General features: G+C 52.9%; 1 protein-coding gene across 15 annotated transcripts in view; it reads right to left on the bottom strand.

Moving 5' to 3' along the window:
- SPTAN1 (spectrin alpha, non-erythrocytic 1) overlaps positions 1-20,212 on the bottom strand; it is a 65,170-nt gene that overhangs the window by 31,681 nt on the left and 13,277 nt on the right. For all 15 annotated transcript variants that reach the window (XM_047768573.1, XM_047768579.1, XM_047768583.1 and 12 more), the window contains exons 3-22: positions 19,096-19,221; positions 14,882-15,022; positions 14,477-14,623; positions 12,499-12,632; positions 12,212-12,356; positions 11,983-12,137; positions 10,717-10,852; positions 9,673-9,774; positions 8,690-8,827; positions 7,991-8,101; positions 7,163-7,240; positions 6,899-7,054; positions 6,152-6,356; positions 5,318-5,499; positions 4,600-4,843; positions 4,274-4,396; positions 3,493-3,710; positions 2,286-2,378; positions 1,878-2,012; positions 686-834 (exon numbers count right to left, since the gene is read on the bottom strand). In XM_047768573.1, coding sequence (XP_047624529.1) covers positions 686-834; positions 1,878-2,012; positions 2,286-2,378; positions 3,493-3,710; positions 4,274-4,396; positions 4,600-4,843; positions 5,318-5,499; positions 6,152-6,356; positions 6,899-7,054; positions 7,163-7,240; positions 7,991-8,101; positions 8,690-8,827; positions 9,673-9,774; positions 10,717-10,852; positions 11,983-12,137; positions 12,212-12,356; positions 12,499-12,632; positions 14,477-14,623; positions 14,882-15,022; positions 19,096-19,221 — 2,918 coding nt within the window. The remainder of the gene's footprint in view (positions 1-685; positions 835-1,877; positions 2,013-2,285; positions 2,379-3,492; positions 3,711-4,273; positions 4,397-4,599; positions 4,844-5,317; positions 5,500-6,151; positions 6,357-6,898; positions 7,055-7,162; positions 7,241-7,990; positions 8,102-8,689; positions 8,828-9,672; positions 9,775-10,716; positions 10,853-11,982; positions 12,138-12,211; positions 12,357-12,498; positions 12,633-14,476; positions 14,624-14,881; positions 15,023-19,095; positions 19,222-20,212) is intronic.

The following is a 20,212-nucleotide window of genomic DNA, read 5'->3' as shown; positions in this document are numbered from 1 at the left end:
TGCCCTCCTACTTATGATCCAGGACAAAACCTCTCACTCTTGTGTTAAAAGTAACAGAAAGCAGCTGTAAGGGCACGAGTAACTGACCTTTGCAGGGATGGTCAAGGTCAGACGAGTTCTATTATTTTAAACTCTAGCAAGAACGTATTTTCCAGGCACTGCCCTTGTTTAAAGCTTCTGATTTCATTAGTGAAGTAAGAGAGGCCCTGAAGGAGGAACCCCGGTCTCTAGGGGGCCGAGCTGCAGGAAAGAGGACAGAGCCTTTCCATAAAAATACCCCCAGTCTCAGAGCACAAAGCCATGGGAGGGAGGGGCAGTCGCCCCGCAGCCTTTCTTTCACAAAGGGCAGAGCTTAGGCGTGTGGAACAGCTTGGAAGCCCAGTTTCAAAAGCACCTCCTTGGCTGGAGGAGATTAAGAGATGGTGATGATTAGAAAACGCTGTTTAGGAAAAGAAACTCGCAAATTCAGGGGAAAACACAAACAGAGGAAAACAGGTACGGGGCAGGGAGTTTAGGCTCCCACACAGGTGTGGGCTGGAAGCGACGGGGGAGGCAGGGGGAACACGTCCTCCCGCAGGGCAGGGAAGGGGCACCAGCAGAACACTTGCTCTGGAGCCTCGGGACCCCATGGCCACGTGTGACCGAGTGGCACCTGGACCTTCACGACCGAGCGCGTGGCCCTTACTGGCTGTCAATCTGCTCCTGCCGCAGTGCGATGCTGCCCTGCTCCTCCAGCAGGTTCTCCCGGGAGGCTGACTGGGCGGGGTCCAGCTTCTTCACGTACGCAGCCGGCACGAAGCCCTGCCGATCGTTCACTTCCACTTTCCACCAGTCCTGAGGGGCACAGAGAGACTCGAAAGCAAATTCCTTCCCAAGAATCCAAGGAGGCCTGTGTGAACGTGCGTGCAGCACGCACGTATACACCAAAGACAGCTCTAGTCACGTCAGAGGATCCCGTGACAGCACCAAAGTCCCTCGCACGAGACCTGCAATTTCCATCAAGTACAGAGAAGTGAAGCAGCCCTGATGCCGAGCAGCAAGGCCGGCCTCTCTGGGCTCAGACGCCCTACCACCACGCTGACGCTGCAGCCATGAGCCACGCTGAAGTGAGTGAACTGGGATAAACACTCAACTGCACTCAGCACATCTGAAGGGCTTCGTAATAAGCCAGGCCTAGTAGCTACTGCAGGCCCAACACAGATCATAAAACCCCACCACCTCGGAACGTTCCCCTGGATGACGCTGCTCTCGAGTAAACCAGGGCCAGGCCAGAAGGTTAGTTCAGGCTGAGAGGCAACAGAAAGACTCTGATCAGACTTCCTCGGACTCTCCTGACTGGCTCAAACTGAGGTGGGGGCCAGGAGGTTCTCAACACTGGCCAAAGACACTTCTCCAGCCTCAACCGAGCCAGGAGGCAGCATCTTTCAGGATCCATCAAATGACACCTGGCACATCTTGGCCTCACTCCAGGACCAGGGAAGCAAGGCCGATGAACCAGGCAGCATTTGACTTTGAGAAGATGGAGGCTGCGGGGGACGGCAGAGCTGTCTTCAGTCGCCTGCCATGGCCGTGAAGGCCAGCCAGAGACCCAACAGGTGCAGGCCAGGGAGAGGAGGGCTTTGGCTCAGGGGAAGACATCCCACCAGGTGGTGGTCAACGGTGACAAGGGCCACCCTTGAGAGCGAGTCCCCGAGTCTCCGAGCCACCACACTAGCTTTCAGGCGTTTAAACACGCACAAGCGAAAGAGGATAAACCCACACGAAGTGGGAAGTTGACTGAGAAGTTGTAGTAACTTCTGCCTCTCAGCCGGCCTCCTCCTGGACACTGAAGCCAGCGGTGCCGCCGGAAAGCCCCTCTCGGCCGCCTCTCCGCTTGCCTTGTTGGTGCTGTTGAGCAGGGTGAGGATGTCCCCCTTCTTCATGGTGACCTCCCGAGGACTCTTCTCCTGATAGTCGTAGAGCGCCAGCACCAGCTCCTTCCCGGTCTCGTCATCCATGGGGGCCACTTGTTGCTAAAAGTCCAAAGGAAGGGCAGACACGGTTCACGGATGTCCCCGGGGGTCATCTGTGCACGGGACGGGCTCCCGTTCCAGCGGTTGTCCCAAGTTTACCAAACACACGCGCTAAAATCCGATTCTGGAAGGTCAGCTGTCTGGCATCTTTAAGGTGACAAGAACAGCGCCTACGACTGTGACACTTGCTGCCAGCAACTGGGTCCTTTAGCTTCCTCGGACTCCAGCCCCCTCCCTGGGATTCGCAGCTGCTGAACCTAAGGGCACACTCACCCGGCAAGACTGAGCCTGCTCTCGCAGGGCCTGGATGCTGCTGCCATAGGCGCTGAGATCCGACATGAGAGCCTCGTGCTTCTTCAGCAGAGCCTGAGACGGAAACCCCACGGAGACCCTGAGCAGCGAGCCCAGCCCCCGCCACCCCCAACGCCTTCTGCCTCTGAAATCTATTCAGTTACCCGGTGATTTGTTCACTTCCCTCTCTCCCTCTTTTTCTTTTTGCTTTTCAGGGCTGCAGGTGTGGCATGTGAAGTTCCCAGGCTAGGGGCCGAATTGGAGCTACAGCTGCCAGCCTACACCACAGCCACAGCTAGAAGGGATTCAAGCTGTGTCTTCGATCTACACCACAGCTCACGGCAACGCCGATCCTTAACCCACTGAGCGGGGCCAGGGGTGTAACCTGCATCCTCATAGGTACTATTTGGGCTTGTTACCCCTGAGCCACAATGGTAACTCGCCCCTCTCTTTTGGATAAACACTTAATTCAGAGGAAATGATTTCTATCGTTATCTTTCTTTTGGCCACGCCTGAGACACGTGAAAGTTCCAGGGCCAAAGACTGAACCTGCACCATAGCAGTGACAATGCCAGGTCTTTTAATCACTAGGCCACCAGGGAACTCCTCTGTCATCTTTTTACCCGGCCCTTACCCAACTATGCAACCCTTGAAACACAAACTGGGACAGAGAGACACATCGCACTCATCAGTAGATCCACCACCATCTCAAGAACTAAACAGTCCCGACAGGCGGGAGCCGGCTAAATACACCGCCCTCCGCCAGGGAACGCCCTTCCGCCAGCATGGCTGGCGCCTTTCTATTTTCCGCTACCACCTCTTGGGTCATACACAGGTCAACATCCAGCTCATTCTGGTTTCTGTGCAGACTGTCAAGGAAGAGGGGCACAGGGCTACACCTGGACCTTCGTGAATAAACTTTCAGTTCCACTCAAAAAAGACGACTGACAAAACCTGTGTCTACGCGCGCACGGGTGTGCGGATGGCACCAGAAAGACGAAGCCAGAAGGGAGAAACGGGGACAGGCCGTCTTCTCTCTCCTTAGATGTGACTGAATTTTCACAGTAGAAAGTGAAAAGAGATTCCGAAACAGCTCAAAAGGCAAGAGCCACGAGGCTGCGCCTTCCACCGGGGTCATCTTCCTAACTGGCCCCAGCCCGAGCCCAGCAGGCCCCCCAGGCCCGGGTACCTCAGCGGAGTCCTCGTCCTTCCCATAGTCGGTGCTGCCCACGATGGGCTCCTTCTCCCGCATCCAGGACTCGGCCTCGTTGGCGTCCGCAAAATACTGCTGGGCCTGCAGCGAGTCCTCCAGGTCCTGCCGCCGCTGGGAGGCCTTGGACTTCAGCGACTCCCACTTCTGGTTCAGTTCGCTGAGCTTGGCCTTCACGTCCTCTGCAGCAAAGTGGCCTGGGAAGTGGGTGGGCAGGAGGGACAAGGGGAAGATGCTGACGCGTTCAGCAGGACAATAAGGCCCTCTGCGAGCGCGTGGCGTTTTTGATGCTACATCTTGGTGAGCTGGCCCCTTCGTTCGTACTTCCCAGTTTTATGGAGGCTCAGGTTCCAACCCTTTAACAGATTTGCTCGTCTTTGGCCTCCTTGAACCATGCTGTCAATCTAGACCCTAGGAAGCAGGTATCTCCAGCTGGCATCAGTGATGCTATCGCTAAGAAACAACAGAAACAACAGCCCGCCCAGTTCCCAGCCCTGGAGACGCACAAGGCCCGGGCACTGGAGCAGGCTCCTCAGCATGTGACCTCTTTAACCCTCACAACCGTGGGAGCCGTGGTGTTATCCCCACACCACAGGGACGTTCAGGCTCAGAGAGGTTACAGGCTAGCCAAGGTCAGAGTCAGGACAGAGCGGGACCTCTTTTACCCCACAGCCCAGCCTGACTCAGGTCCACACCCTCAACCTTCCATGAAGGGAGCTGTGAGGAATGAAAGTGAAGCCACTGGCCTGGCGCCACTCACCTTCCTCCACCATGGCGTTCCCCTTCTGGGTGACTGCTTTGATGCGGGGTTCGTGTCCAGCAATTTCTGCCTGGAGGGCCTGGTGTTTCTTGAGCAGATTCTGGACTCCAATCAAATCTTTGCCTGCAAGAAAAAACACTCCCACGTCACTCAAGCTTTCACAAGAAAAACTGGCTTAACCGTCACGCTCAGTTTCCCCCACGAACTAACGTAAACTTCCAGTTCAACTTAACCTTGGCCTTGCTCATCCTGACGCTGGTCCCCTTCCTGCCCCCAGGGCAGAGTCCTTCCCCAACTTGATTCCCCTTTGATAGGGGCAGACTGACCTCTGTTGGTGGACGCAGCAATGGGCTCTTTCTCTCGAATCCACGTCTCCTCATCCTCGACATCACGGAAGAGCTGCTGTAGGCGCAGAGAGTCAGCCAGCTTCTGCTTCCGGGCAATCATGGGCTCCTTGAGAGCCTCATAGCGAGCCACAAGGGCTTCCTGCTTCTTCTTGATGTTGTCAGCATCAAAATGGCCAGCATCCTGGAACTGGCGAGCCTGAATGGTGATGCCGTCGATTCGATCCTGGGAACAGGAAAGGACAGTCTTGAAAGCCTGAACCAGTGTCTGGCAACTCTGTTCTGGACACCTCTAGGCTGACTTGATTACTTTAGCTGTGGTCTGATCATACACCAAGAAAATACAACACAGCTCTCCTGCACCCAAGTATTTTTTTTTTGGGGGGGGGGGCGCATACACGGCAGGAGGAAGTTCCCAGGCTGGGGACTGAACCCGAACCACTGCAGCGACAATGCTGGATCCTTAACCCGCTGTGCCGCAAGACACCTCCCCGAGTGTTCTTCCCGCCATCGCTTCCCCTTGCTGGGGCTCCCGGGAGCCGAGGGAGGCAGACTGACTTGAGCAAAGGCGTATGGGGCCCACAGGCTCCCTGTGAAAATCAGCACACTCCTCCTCAAACCCGCGTGGGCTGCACCTGCCAGGCTTGCTCCTTCTGCTCCTGCAGCCACCCGCCCAACAACAGCGCCCAGGTCACCGCACCTGGTGCGCGGCCACATCGGCCTCCAGCAGGGCGTGCTTCTTCTGCAGGTTCTGGACGTTGGTGAGGTCTTTGCCGTAATCGTCCGAGGCCAGGTGACCTTCCACTTCATACAGCCACAGTTCAATGTCCTCAACGTTGCGGTTAAACTGCTGCTGCTGGTTGGCTTCACGAAGCTTTATTCCTAGGCAAGGAGGCAGTTTGACTATTAGTAAGCGTTATCTTTCTGCCAATACCACGCTAACCATGATAACTCGGAGTTCCCTGGTGGCTCAGTGGGTTAAGGATCTGGCATTGCCACTGCTGTGGTGCAAGTTCAATCACTGGCCTGGGAACTTCCACAGGTCACAGGCATAGCCCCCAAAAACACAAAAAGAGCAAAAACACCCATGATGATAACTTGCTGAAGAAGCACAGGTTGAGACTGACTTTAGCTATGACTTCACTTCTATCACAAAGGAAAAGAAAAACGGCAACTTCTGCTCTGCCTCCCAGATACCGACTTAGCAGTCGTTTAAAAAGTAGGCTCACCCCCAGGAGAGGAGGGCGCCTGAGATGGACAGAGGCCCTCAGTTCGAAGCCCAGCTCGGTCAGGGCCAGGTGACCGGATCATTCCCTTCTCGCTCGGGCTCCCCCACCGACCAGCTCCGTCACATTCCCCAAAAGAGCAGTGCATCGAGGACCCAGGAAGGCGATTCCTACTGAGGCAATGAGCCGAATTCCCGGGGCGTCCAGCTCACCTCGCCTGAGGGGTGGGTGTCCCTCAACACCTGACCGGGGAGGGTCAGTTAACCCCCCAAACACCCGCCCCCCGCCCCGGGCACGGCTCCTCTCACCTTTCAGCTCCGTGGCCTCCAGCAGCTTCTTCCACAAGCTGATGACCTCGTTCATCCGCGCTGCCACTTCGTCCTTGGCGTAGTGGTTGACGTCAATCAGCTTCTGCCCGGCTTTCTCCAGGGCGTCGATGCGGCTCTGGTTCGCTGAGAGCTCAGCCTCAAAAGCCTGATGCTTCTGTACTTTTCCTTGTAGGTTGGATGGGTCCTGCCGATGAAAAAGAAGGGCGCTCCACCTTGAACCGGATGACAACAAGTCACGTCATGACATTACCTGACGTAACATGACCTTATGATGTTACCTCCACTCTTACCTTTTTTTTTTGTCTTTTTGCCTTTTCTAGGGCCACTTCCTGTGGCACATAGAGGTTCCCTAGGCTAGGGGTCCATTCAGAGCTGTAGCTGCTGGCCTACACCAGAGACACAGCAACACGGGATCCGAGCCGCGTCTGCAACCTACACCACAGCTCACGGCAACGCCAGATCCTTAACCCACTGAGCAAGGCCAAGAATCGAACCCACAACCCCATGGTTCCTAGTCGGATTCGTTAACCACTGAGCCATGACGGGAACTCCCCTCCCCTCTTATCTTTATAGACGCACGTATGCATGGTCAGCTTACATTAAATGGTGTGTTTTTTGAAATTTGTAGTTTTTTCTTTAGCTATGATGTATTTGGAGAGCTGTGTTTAGCTCACCACCCTGTATTCTGCTTACAAGTGCTACATGGCAGAGCCAGCAGGACATTACTTTATAAGCTTCGTCGGTGGCGGTTTTCATCTTCTCGTTGACCCAGCTCTTGAGCTCATCAGAATCACGGAAAAACTGCTGCAGATGGAAGGAATCGGCCAGCTGGGCGCGGCGGTACATGGCTCTCTCGTGAAGGGCGTTGCGGCGGCTCAGCAGCTGCAAGACAAGGCTCCCTGTGAACCCCGGTTCCTGCTCCCTGCAGACCCGTCTCAGGAGGGGCGGCCACGGACAGAAGGGAGGTGCTTAGGGCAGCCGCACACTTACCGCATCCCGGCGAGTAGCCACGTCTTCCATGGCGTAGTGGTTGTTCTGAATTAGCTTGGTTGCAAATTCGTCTAAGGCCTAGGAGAAGAGCAAGGTTCTTCAGTGGTGAGCGACCCTTGCACATCTGGCCCCCAGAGGAGCCAGGACACGAAACGCTCTAGACTGAACACGGGTTGAGGTTTTCCCTGTCAGGTTTGCTATGACAACCTTCATCGCTTAGCTCCTGAGCTTCTGCTCCATGTTCTTGGGGGGCACAACGCCCCGCTCCCCCGACTCAGGACTAAAGATGCTGACTGCGGTTAATGTCCTGACTGGATCGAACGGGGGTCAGATAACAGGTCAACAGCCTCTCAATTCCCACTTCTAAGACTGGTGTTCGGTGGGGAAAATACCCCTTAGGTTAATTCTTAACTACTCTTAGGGGAAGGGAAATCTCGATTTGGAGATTTACACTGAGAAAAATGATTTCACTCTAGAAGGTGTGTTATGATGTCTCCAGCAAGGAGCTTATCATCGTGAGATTTTAAACACCCAGAGTGCCTTTCACATGGAGCCTTCACCAAATCTGCTCAGAAGCCTTTTGGAACAAGAAGAGGGTCCTGTTTACTCTAAGGGGCATCTGGGGCACAGACAACAGGAAGGGATCTTGGGAGCTCCCACTGTGGCAAGACGGGATCCATGGTCTCTCTGGAGCACTGGGAAGCAGGTTCAATCCCTGGCCTGGCCCAGAGGGTTAGGATCTGGTGCGGCTCGGTTCTGATGCCCTGGCCTGGGAACTCCAGATGCTGTGGGGCGGCAAGAGGGAAAAAAAGAAAAAGGAGCTCTCACGGTGATCTTCTCCTCCTGGGCGCTGAGGGATTTCTCAAAGTCCTCGTGCTTCTTGAGAAGCGCTTCCACACTATCCAAGGAATCCCCCAAGTCCTCGTTCAACAAGAAAGCCTTGCAGGAGGAAACAGAGTGTTGAGATAATGTCCCATTCCTTTAACCCCTTAAGGCTGCAAAGCAAAGGCTATTTTGGTCAAAATACAAAAAGGAGGAAAGAGATCTTATAGCTGTTAAACTTTCAGATCTCTTTTACAAAGCCTAAAATCTGTTCAGTTTCACTTAAAACTAATCCAGCAACACAGTATGACCCTGTTCTACAGTCTACTGAAACTTTTTTTTTCCAGTAGTGTCCATTGCTTCTATTAGACTTCAATTATGCATAATGCTAATTGCCGGGGGGGGGGAGGTGATCTCCACTTTAACAAAATTCTATAAAAAAGAAAGAAAAAAGAAAAAAGGAAAAAAAAAAGAAATCTGGCATCGGAATCAGAAAAAAACAAAACAAAATTCTACTTTATGCCATCGCACTCATCTGAAAAACTGGGGCCTTTCAATCTCTGCAGCAGGGGAAGTGCTGGCAGAGCCCACAGAAGCCGACAACCCCCCAGCTCGACGAGAAACTGAACTAGTCTTGATTCCCGGGCAGAACAAGCTAAGCAAGCAGCAGACGTGGCAGGCGGTCGGGTCCCCGTCCCCAATCACCTCTTGCTTGCTCATCCAGTTGTCCACCTGCTCGGTGTCACGGTAGAAGAGCTGCAGGTCCATGCACTGCTCGTACTGCTGGCGGCGCAGCTCCCACAGCTCCAGCAGCGCAGCGCTCTCCTCAGACAGGATGGTCAGCTACAAAGGAGGGGGGACAGGCAAGGAGACACCGGTCAGACACAGAGGCCGCTTGGGAATTTCTCATCCGCACGCTTTGTTCTGATTCGCAAAAGGGGACGGATGACATTTACGTGCACGTGTCAGCTACGTCACAAGACATCACAAACCCTGAGCGGCTTACGAGGTTATGGCTTGGGAGGTTACGCTAAGCATAAGTGGGCGGTACCCTCCGGATGAGTCTAGAATTAACTTCCTGCCACGTCATCACAAATGATGGTGGTACAAACGGGAAGAAAAAGGGCGTCTAGGGAAAAGCGTGGCAGCGCACATGGAGACGGGGCTTTAGTTGAGAGACGCCAATGCAGTGGGTACTCGCGGAATGCGCTGCCCAGATCCAGGAACACCCAGATGTGATTCTTAGGCTCCAGAGTTAATGAATAAAGTGCGCCTCTGATGGGTCTCTTCTTGGTCTATGCAATACTAAAAATGTCTATCACAATGTAATGTTCCTCAGGCATCTTCATAAAGGTCCTTGGAAACTTTGGAATTATCTACACACCTACCCATAAATCCAGGAAAAATCTGTTTCCTCTTGGCTCCAACTACTGATGCAGAACTCAACTCACTGCCCAGTCCCCTTTCAATACGAAATGTGTCACGTGTCCCCAACAAATGGAAGGTTCTCTCTCTGATCAATGAGTGCAGGTTCTGTTTAAAATCTCTTGAGCTGCTGCTCCTTCATTTCCAGGAGGAACCTCTCGTGTAGGTTTTCTCACACACCATGGTGACTCCACGTTGGGACAATCAAGGATGGATAAGGCTCTCAGGGACGTTTAATAAAAGAATCTTCTCTTCTCTCTTACCTTCTCCCTCACTTCATCTGAGGCATAATGACCAGCAGCAAGCAGGGCCTGTCCAGACTCGTCTGCAGATTTGAAGCTATCCTCATGAGCATCAATTTCACCCTACAGGGGAAAAAAGGACAACTTAGGCCCAGCGTCTTATACGGGAAGGGTTAGCTGTAGAATTTCAAACAATCACCAAAAGTCAGAATATCACATCCAGAATGAGGAACAAATCAAAGACAAAGCCAGGTTTCCTGATATCTGCCTAGTATGTCAAACACGAGAGCAGCACTTATGCAGAAGTCTTTTTCCTACTGGCTTTTCAGGCCACCTGTCTGTTCTATCGGTCTGCCCTGTGCCAGATGGATTTGTTTGATTTTATAAAACCTGGCAGGGTGAGTCCTGCCCAGAATGCCATAGGTCTTCCTGTCTCAGCTGGTTTTTTTTTCTTTTTTGGTGTTTTTTTTTTGGGGGGGGGTGTTTTTTTAGGGCTGTATCCACGGCATATGGAAGTTCCCAGGCTAGGGGTTGAAGCAGAGCTGTAGCTGCCGGCCTACACCACAGCCACAGCAATGCAAGATCTGAGCCCCATCTGTAGCCTACACCACAGCTCACAGCAACACCAGATCCTCTACCCACTGAGCAAGACCAGGGATCCAACCTGCATCCTTACGGATACTAGTCAGGTTCCTTGTATTTGTTAATGTGATTAGAGGTAGCCACCTCATGGTTCCTAGTCGGATTCGTTAACCACTGCGCCACGACGGGAACTCCCTAAACAAAGACACCTCTTAACATGGCACAGAACAGGTGAGAAAACAGCAGCCAGAGCGTGGCCCTTCGCTGCTATGCACCACAGTTCCTCCCCCGACTCCACCTGGCTTAGCCGTCTGTTAGAAGCAGGTGAAATAAGTCTCCAGAGGCAAAGCCAGCACCCATCCTTGTGGTGATGACCAAGCACGTGTCAACAAGGTTTCAGCCACTCCTGACCGCAAGTGATGGTGCCACAGCGAAGCATTATAAGCTCATGGCTTTACCTCTGGGAGGTCCAGGAGGCCTTACCTTGTGCTCCTGATGTCTATCCAGCAGGGCTTCGGCACCAGCCACGTCGTTGGCCAGCTCATCTGCGTTGATGAGGGCTTTCATCTCGGTGACCCAGCTGGTAAGGTCCCGGAAGTCAGCGAGGAAGCGCTGAAGCCTGCGGAAACCAGAGGACAGTCGGCAGAGGCCTCCAGGGTGGAAAATGCCACCCTCAAGCTCCCAATTCTGTGTTCTCAAAAGTCTGACCATACAAACTGTAGCCCTGGGAAATATGGGTCTCTTTCAACCTAGACTAGAAAGGAAAGCAGAAGGCTGAAGTCAATCCCTTTTTTATTTGATTTTTAGGGCTACACCCATGGCACATGTGGAGGTTCCCAGGCTAGGGGTCTAATCAGAGCTGTAGCCATTGGCCTACACCACAGCCATAGCAACACCAGATCCGAGCCACACCTGCGACCTACACCACAGCTCACGGCAATGCTGGGTCCTTAACCCGCTGAGCGAGGCCAGGGATTGAACCCACAAACTCACAGTTCCTAGTCAGATTTGTTTCTGCTGCACCACGACAGGAACTCCAAAATCAAGCCTTTAGTGGTTAACGAATCCGACTAGGAACCATGAGGTTGCGGGTTCGGTCCCTGCCCTTGCTCAGTGGGTTAAGGATCTGGCGTTGCCGTGAGCTGTAGTGTAGGTTGCAGATGCGGCTCGGATCCTGCGTTGCTGCGGCTCTGGCGTAGGCCGGTGGCTACAGCTCTGATTAGACCCCTAGCCTTGGAACCTCCATATGCCACGAGAGTGGCCTGAGAAATGGCAAAAAGACAAAAAAAAAAAAAAAAACTTAGGTTCTACGCATCACTATAATTCCCCGGGCTTGTCTCTTATTTTTAATTCCCTTGTCAACCCCCTACTTATTAGTAAGAAGCATTCTTTTTCAATCCTTGATTTACTCAATTTTAACAGGATGTTTCACATGATGCACAGATTGCTAAAGAAATATTTTCAGTTCCTGTCGTGGCGCAGTGGTTAACAAACCCAACTAGGAACCATGAGGTTGCAGGTTCGATCCCTGGCCTCGCTCAGTGGGTTAAGGATCTGGCATTGCCAGGAGCTGCAGTGTAGGTCGCAGATGTGGTTTGGATCCTGTGTTGCTGTGGCTGGCAGCTGTAGCTCCAATTCGACCACTAGCCTGGGAACCTACATGTGCCACAGGTGTGGCCCTAAAACAACAAAACAAAACACCCACAGAAGCTCTGTGGAACAGGCTGTGGAGCCCCAGGCTGTTTCTACCTGTATGAATCATTGAGACGCGCGTGTCTCTCGGCAGCCAGGGTGCGGATCTGCTCCCAGTTGGCAATCAGCTCCTCTCGCTTCACTTGGATCTGGGTGGCGCTCAGAGGGTGGCACTGCTGCAGGCGGTCGGCCTCTGCGCACAGGGCTTTGACCTGGAGATACACGCTGTCAGTGCTGCCCTCCTGACCCCCGCAGACTCATTTAGAGAGTCAGCTTCAAAACCCACCTTGTCCTCTAAAGCAGCAAGATCTCTCTCCAAACCCTCGTGTTTCCGAAGCAGAGCCTGAACGCTGGCCAGGTCGCGGCCAAAATCGTCAGAGGCCATTAACTGCTCCTTCTCCTTAATCCAGCTGATGGTCTCATCCACGTCCCTACAGAAGGGGGGCACCAGTATATCCACAGTTACAACGACTGTCCAGGGCTGGCAACCAGACCCAGGTAGCCCCACCACTTCTTGGCCTCGCCACGTGCCCCCCAGGAGGCCCCATCCCAGAAGCCTGCTTGGCTCGGTACCTGTTGAAGCGCTGGACCTCAGCTGCACCAAAGAGCTTGCCCTGCCGCTGAAGCGCCAGTCCCTTCAGGCGCTGCCAGGCTGCGTTCACCTCGTCCTGCTTCGTCTTGATCAGCTCCTCCTCGGGGTGCTGCTCCTGAACAAGGGAGAGCAGAGACTGCAGCCGGCCCATCACCCGGCCATGGGTATCGGCTCCCTGATGAGCCTGCTTCAGTAAACCCTGTTGTCCTGAAGAAATACTGGCTTTTGTGTGGACTGAGGGAAGCTTTAGCTTCTATTTCCAGTTATGTTCAAAGGAGGAGCCATTACAGCCCGGAGCCATGCAGCGAGTCTCTAGAGGGGTTTTGTGCAGCAGCCCCAACCCTCTGTGTAAGGGGCTTCGGCTGCACCTTTGTGGGAGCTTCGTCCATACACCATGCTGCTCCAGCCGCTCTAAAGTTTGGTATTTCTCCCCCCCCCCGCTTTTTTTGGCCGCACTTGCAGCATGTGGAAGTTCCTGGGCCAGGGATCAAATCTGAGCCCCTGCAGTGGCAACACTGGATCCTTAACTGCCAAGCTACCGAGAAACTCTCAAAATTTGGTATTTCAAATGTCATGAGGCTATTAACAAGCATTCTATGCACATGGTTTTCAGGATTTGTGCCTGACTCCAGACTAGAGATACCCTTCACTACTAAGCACATTTGGTTTTGTTTAAATAAAAATCACAGGGCGTTCCATTGTGGCTCAGAGGTAACGAACCCAACTAGTATCCATGAGGATACAGGTTTGATCCCTGGCCTCGCTCAGTGGGTTAAGGATCTGGCGTTGCCATGAGCTGTGGTATAGGTCACAGATGCAGCTCCAATCATACATTGCTGTGGCTGTACTGCAGACTGGCAGCTCCAGCTCCAATGTTGACCCCTAGCCTGGGAACTTCCATACACCACAGGTGTGGCCCTAAAAAGCAAAAAATAAATTAAAAAATAAAAGTAATGTGTTAAAAAAAGATAACTGAATCACTTAGTTGCATAGCAGAAGCTAACACAACATTATAAACCAACTATACTTCAATAAAACAAAACAAAAACAACAAAATAGGAAAATAGAATGAGTTCCCTGCTGGCCCAGTGGTGAAAGATCCAGCACTGTCACTGCAGTGGTGCAGGGCTGATCCCTGCCCAGGAACTTCCACATGCCATGAATGCAGGAAAAACAGACAAACAAAAAAACCATGTGAAGCAAGAAAGTGAAGCACTTCGGGGCTGAGGGAGCCCCCTGGGAGATCGAGTGGCCTGCCTGTTCTCCTCGGATCAACCCTGTGACGGCCCAGGATTCTGGGACAGCTCATCCGTCACTCAGAGGGTGAGGTTACATCTGAGGAAACGCTGGCTCTTCTTTCCCTTCATCGCTGATCCAAAGGGCACAAGCACCAGCCCCGAGAGGTCTGCATATTGAAAATTTATACCCTCCAAACCAAGTTTCCCGAAAGCAAGGCCCCTAGTTTCTCCTCCTCGTTGTCCTGCAGGCCTGCCCTCAGAGGCCACGGGGAGGGGCTGCGCCAGCCCCTCTAATGCCCCAGAACGACCGGAGGGCCATCTACCACTGGGCTCCCAGGCCCCCGAGGTCAGGGGAGCTTTGGCTCTGAAAGGGAAGAGCAATCAGGCATCGCTGGACATTTGCCAACGTGGAGCAATGTTCCCCACCACACCCTGGTCTGAGGAGCCCTGACAACCAGCTTCAGCTGCCCAATAAAAGCTTCCGCAGCCCGACCTGAAAGTGGGTGGAGGGAAGAGAACAAACGAGCCCCACCCTTCCTGCCGCGGCCCCAGTGAGAAAGCGAGGGCTCAGCATCACCGCCTCCCTGCTCAAGAGAGAGCCCTCCGACGTGCGCTCCAGAGCTCCGCAGTGTCGGCCACCCATCACCACAGCTTTTCTCCTGAAAGCACCAGGACGTGAACACACCGGCGCTCGGAGAAGACATGGCGCGTCCCCACTTACCTGGACGAGCTTGGCGGCAAACTGGTTCACTTCGTTGACTCTTTCTTCGTGGGCGGCCATATCTGTTTGAAACTCTTCGAATTTCTTCTGTAAAACCTCCACATGCTCCAGGTCCTGGCCCAGCTCCTCGGAAGTCACGATTGCTTCCTACTCGGGGACCACAGGAGAGCCAGTCACCGAGGAACACTTGGGGACAAAGGCTCCCAGAACGTCACCCCAGGATGGGCCCCGGCAGCACTGGGGGGGGAGCTGTCTGAGGGTCCCTCTCCTAGTGAACAGGCGGGGCCCGTGGCCCTTCCGGCTCACAGGCTCCAGGTTTCAGAAGACGCCCCCCCCACCGCTCCTGCTTACACCGCTGCACCCCCGCCCCCTGCCCAGGCCCGCGCGCCTCCTGCCCCACCGCACCTTGTCATTGATCCAGTCCATCACGTCCTCACACTCGCGCAGGAACTGCACCAGCTTCTGGGCCTGCAGCAGCTTGACGCCCTTCTCCCGCATCTTCTCCAGAAGTAGCTCCCACTGGCGGTGCAGCTCCGTCAAGCGAGCCTGGAGGTTGAGAGCCCCGGCCCACAGGTTACAACCGTCTGTGCGGGACCCGGCTCCCCCTCCAGAGCCCCAGCAAGTCAGACTCTCCAGGCGCTCTGAACGAGCCTTTGCAAAAGGTAATCCAATCCCCACATCGAGGGGAACCTGTAGATTCAACTGTGGAGAGGAAAACGCATACACCTCACAGTGGTTTGGTGGGTCTTAAAACATAAAAGCAACTGACCTTTCGCAGGTAGCGGTACTCTGGTTTACTCCGAGGGAGTTTATTACGTTATAATCATCAGTGATTACCGATGTCATATTATTTGTAAATATTTAGGTAATGTTTTAGTTATTATCACTTATTGAATTACGGAAGTGGGATTCCCAGGTCAGACGACTGCTGGGGAAGGAAAGATGAAGAATTAACTTGGAACCGCAGCGGGAATCACTGAAGGATGTGTTCTGAAGTCATGGAGATAAAAGGTAAAAAAACGAAACAAGGTCCTGTAGGTGCCATAAATGTAAAGAAAAAATTACGAGGCACAGGTAAAGAAAAAACCTTTAGAGACAAAGAGTGTATATGTGTATGTGAGTGGGTCACCTTGCCGTACAGAAGAAAACTGACAGACACTGTAAATCAGCTACAATGGAAAAAATAAAAATCATTAAAAAAAAAAAAGGAGTTCCTGTCGTGGCTCAGTGGTTAACGAATCCGACTAGGAACCATGAGGTTCGACCCCTGGCCTCGCTCAGTGGGTTAAGGATCCGGTGTTACTGTGAGCTGTGGTGTAGGTCACAGACGCGGTTCGGATCTGGTGTTGCTCTGGCTGTGGTGTAGGCCGGCGGCAACAGTTCCAGTTAGACCCCTAGCCTGGGAACCTCCATATGCCGTGGGTGCAGCCTTAAAAAGACAAAAGACAAAAAAAAAAAAAAACAAGAAGGAAACTTTAGTATAAGAGTAGAAAGATGGGGTCCTGAAATCAGCCGTCAAAGAGGACTGATTCTGGGCGGAAGGTGCGGCGCCTCCGTGAAAAGCCAGCATTTGTGGCACATCCCAAGTGAATTTTACATCAAGCCACACCCAGGTGGCAGCCACAGGCCCAGACACAGTCACCTCCCAGCATTCTGGGTTCTCACACCACAGTCCCAGTAAGGACTCAGGAACCGGGGGTGTCATCAATTCAAGTTGGAGCGGGGCCCTCTGGCGACCCAGCCCAATCTCAACGTGCGGGTGATGCCCACCCAAGATCCTGGGAGTGTCTGTGTGACACAGACAGAAACCAGTACCACACACACAAACTCCACCCGAAGAGAAGCCTGGGATCCACCCATCGTTGAGATGCTGCTCCCCGGAAACTACAAACTGAAGAGCCACGGGGCCGTCAACGTGGGTGGATTCTCCTGGAAACAGGTACGGGTGGTTCATCTGAAGGGAGAAAGCCGACGGGGGAAGAGAAAGGCTCACACAGTCACTTCCGTCACTGAGGGTGAAAACGAGTCCACCAGTGAGGGACGCGAAAGGCATTCCAGGCAAGGGCGGGAAGGCAACCAACAGCAAGTCATGCGCCACCTACTCGGATGTGGGAGCCAATGTGGGTGGCGGTGACTATGGGACGCCACGCCGTCCGGTACGGTGTGAAAGTCTAAACCGGTGACAGACAGGTTATCCAGGACACAAACAGGCTTCACACCCACCCACCTTCCTCTAAGCTAACCCTGCCTGCCCAACTGAGCTGCTAAGTTCCTGGGCCAGATAATTACCCAGCCTGGATGACCGTGGGACCTGTGAGCACAAGAGCAGGGATTGCATGAGAACCCTTTGCTCAAATTAAAATGGGGCCACAGAAGGCTCAGGAAAGCCCTCGCCTTAAAGTCAGCGGTCGGTCACTCACAAATTTCATTTCCACACCCTCAGGGGAAGAAGCAGGGCAAGGCCCGTTCCAGCACTGAAACAACGTGCCCGTTCCTGCTGGGGCTCCTCTTGGCAACACGGGGGTTCGGCAGAGTCCAGTGTCACAAGCCTACTGGTATCTGAGTGCGTGAGTGGGCAGGGAGGCAGGTGCCCTTAGGACATATGTTGAAGGCCGGCAGGGTGGAGGGAAGCCCTGGCCGACGCAGGTGGGTTTCCCAATGGGGGCCCGAGCAAGCAGCAGCAGAGCAGCACTTGGGGAAAATTTAAGAAGAGCCGACAGGAAATACGGGTTGGGAAAATAAAGCAGTGAACTGAGACTAGAGAAAGGAAGGAGTGGACTGAAAGGCTGGTTCTGTCACCCGTTCGCTGTGGGAACCTGGGCAGGTTACTCAAACTTCCGAGCGTCCGTCTCTGCCCTTCCACACACTATGGCCACAGCCAGCCTCCTGTGCCGTGGAGCGGTAACAAAGTGTTTGCACCCAAACAGCCACTAAAAGCTCCTCGCCAACTAGGAGCTACAGAGCCTTCAAATGCTGCTTTATAGTAAGATCTCTAAACAGGGAAGAACAGCCTTTCTGACACCCCTGAATGAAGTGAGCTCTGGGTCTCCCTCCCCCAGATTAATTACTAAAGCCAAACACTGGATCTATTTCTCATGTTCCCCATGAGTAACCCAGTTAAACCAGCACAGAGCAGCCCCATTAACTCTGCTGACTGCGTTCCCGGTAAAACCGCATTTAAAATGGTATGGAAATGGGCCAATATCTAATTGTATTTAACTGCAGAGACACGTATTATATTGCCCAACCAGGGTGAATGCAGGATTAAACAGTTGGTCACATGGCATTTAGAATTTACTTCTGGAGTTCCCGTCGTGGCGCAGTGGTTAACGAATCCGACTAGGAACCATGAGGTTGCGGGTTCGGTCCCTGCCCTTGCTCAGTGGGTTAACGATCCGGCGTTGCCGGGAGCTGTGGTGTAGGTTGCAGATGCGGCTCGGATCCTGCGTTGCTGTGGCTCTGGCGTAGGCTGGCGGCCACAGCTCCGATTCGACCCCTAGCCTGGGAACCTCCATATGCCGCAGGAGCGGCCCAAGAAATAGCAAAAAAGACAAAAAAAAAAAAAGAATTTACTTCTATTTCCTATTTACAATCATTACTCAGATGATTTACTTGTTATTAATAAGCTGAAGCCCTGCTGCAAGTCTTCAGTGTAAGACGGCAGAGCATATAAGAGCAAAAGAGAGAGGCGTGTGAACTGAGGAAACCCCTGCACCTGATCCAGGGGAACGGAAACTCCGCGGTGGGGACCAGGGAACAGCAACGGATGAAAAAACGTCCTAGCTTTCGCCTCACTCTCTGGGATTTTGCCTCGACTGGCCAAGAACTGGAGACGCTGGTGCCTCAACGGAAGGAGACTTTGGATGACAGAGAACAAAGACAGACAAGAAGGAAATCAAAGGCAGAGAAGGGCAACCAGGCAGGAGAAACTAAGCGTGCACACCTCGTCCCAAAGGGCTGGCTTTCCCCTTAATATCCCGTCACTGGAAACGTTAAACAAAACAGAGAAAGAAGAATGATCGCCCCAACCCCAATGAACGGCACCCAAACAACCCAGACCGGGAGTCTGAGGACGCCTGCTTCAAAGTCAGTTATAAAGTCAGTCCACGGTCACTGACCAACAGGTGCCAGGTCATCCCTTGAAGCTGCACCTTTGACTGGCCTGCTGACCAGACCTCCTGGGGCAAGTGCCAAGATCCAGAAAGCAAGCTTTCTGACAGAGAACTTTCCTCTTAGTGTCCGTGATTCATTCTATTTATCTTTGTGTCCTAATCCCTAAATTCACCCATTTCACTAATACGCTCTCCCATCCAGTGACCATCTGAAAATGTTACAAGTTTAATATACACAGTCTCCTTTAAAGTAAAAGTGCATCTTAACTGGTTCTACAAAAAGAACATTAACTTCCTGACCGAGCGTACAAACGCTGTTATGACTGTACTGAATCATCGTGTTACAAAGGCAGGATTTGGGTAACTCCATGAGGAGACTTCGCCAAGTCTTTGTAAAAGCGGGAAAAACCTATCTTTTTAGGAACCCCATCTGACATGCTAGCATTTGTCCCTATCCTCCTGCCAACCAGCGGAAGACCATCCACAGCAGGCACTGCTTCTACTCACCCTGATGGTTTCAGATGCAAAGTGCCCTTCGGAGATCATCAGGTTACCCGTCTCGTCCAGCTTCACGATGGCTCCTGAGTTGGCCTGCACTTCGGCTTCAAAGGCCTGATGCTTCTGCAGCTTGCCCTGTTGGTGGACCATGAAGTGAGCCACAGATGCACCTCACCACCCACCATTCTGCTCCCAGCCCCCCCGTTATTCCTCCCCTCCTGATCCCAGTCCCTCTAACTACAGACACCTCACTCAGCATCCCGCCCACTCCCCTACCGGCTCAATTACTCAAATACTGTGGCTGCACCCATACTTGCCCTCTGGAAGCTGGGCCACCAAGGACCACAACCTTGCAGACGGCAAGATACTGCAAATTATCCCAATTTTCTTGTCTAGCAGGAAATCAGCCTTCATGGACAGCCAATCCCTCTTAGAAACACAGAACCACACTGAGAGCTTTCTTGGCACGTGGTGTCCGCCCCTGACTAATTCACTCCCGTTGGGACACGATAAGACACTTTTTTAAGCTTTGCTTTAGAAACCATACTCTTTGACGGATTTGATTTGACAGGTTCCATTTCTCAACACCATTTTTTTCTTTTTTTGGTCTTTTTAGGGCCACACCTGTGGCATACGGAGGTTCCCAGCCTAGGGGTCGAATCGGAGCTGTAGCTGCTGGCCTACAACACAGACACAGCAACTCAGGATCCGAGCCACGTCTGCGACCTACACCACAGCTCACGGCAACACTGGATCCTTAACCCACTGAGTGAGGACACGGATCGAATCTGCATCCTCATGGATGCTCATCAGATTCGTTTCTGCTGAGCCACGATGGGAACTCCAACATGTCTTTTTAATCATGTAGTAAGCTGGGCAGGGGCCGTGCCTAGGGCTGCATGATCATGTCCTCTCTCAGAAGACTCTGGGCTAGTAAAGGAATCATGGGTACAACCACAGCTCCACTTTCCTCCACCAAAATCAACGAAAAGAAAGGTTTTCTATTTTTCTTATATCAGCTTTATAAATTTTCAGCAGCATCCACACTGATGGTTAGCATGCCTTTCTCAAGAACACATATTCCATGGAGTTCCTGTTGTGGCTCAATGGTTAGCGAATCCGACTA

The sequence above is a fragment of the Phacochoerus africanus genome, chromosome 2 (genome assembly GCF_016906955.1).
Source record: "Phacochoerus africanus isolate WHEZ1 chromosome 2, ROS_Pafr_v1, whole genome shotgun sequence".
NCBI lineage: Eukaryota > Metazoa > Chordata > Mammalia > Artiodactyla > Suidae > Phacochoerus > Phacochoerus africanus.
This window is presented reverse-complemented; position numbering and strand designations above follow the sequence as displayed.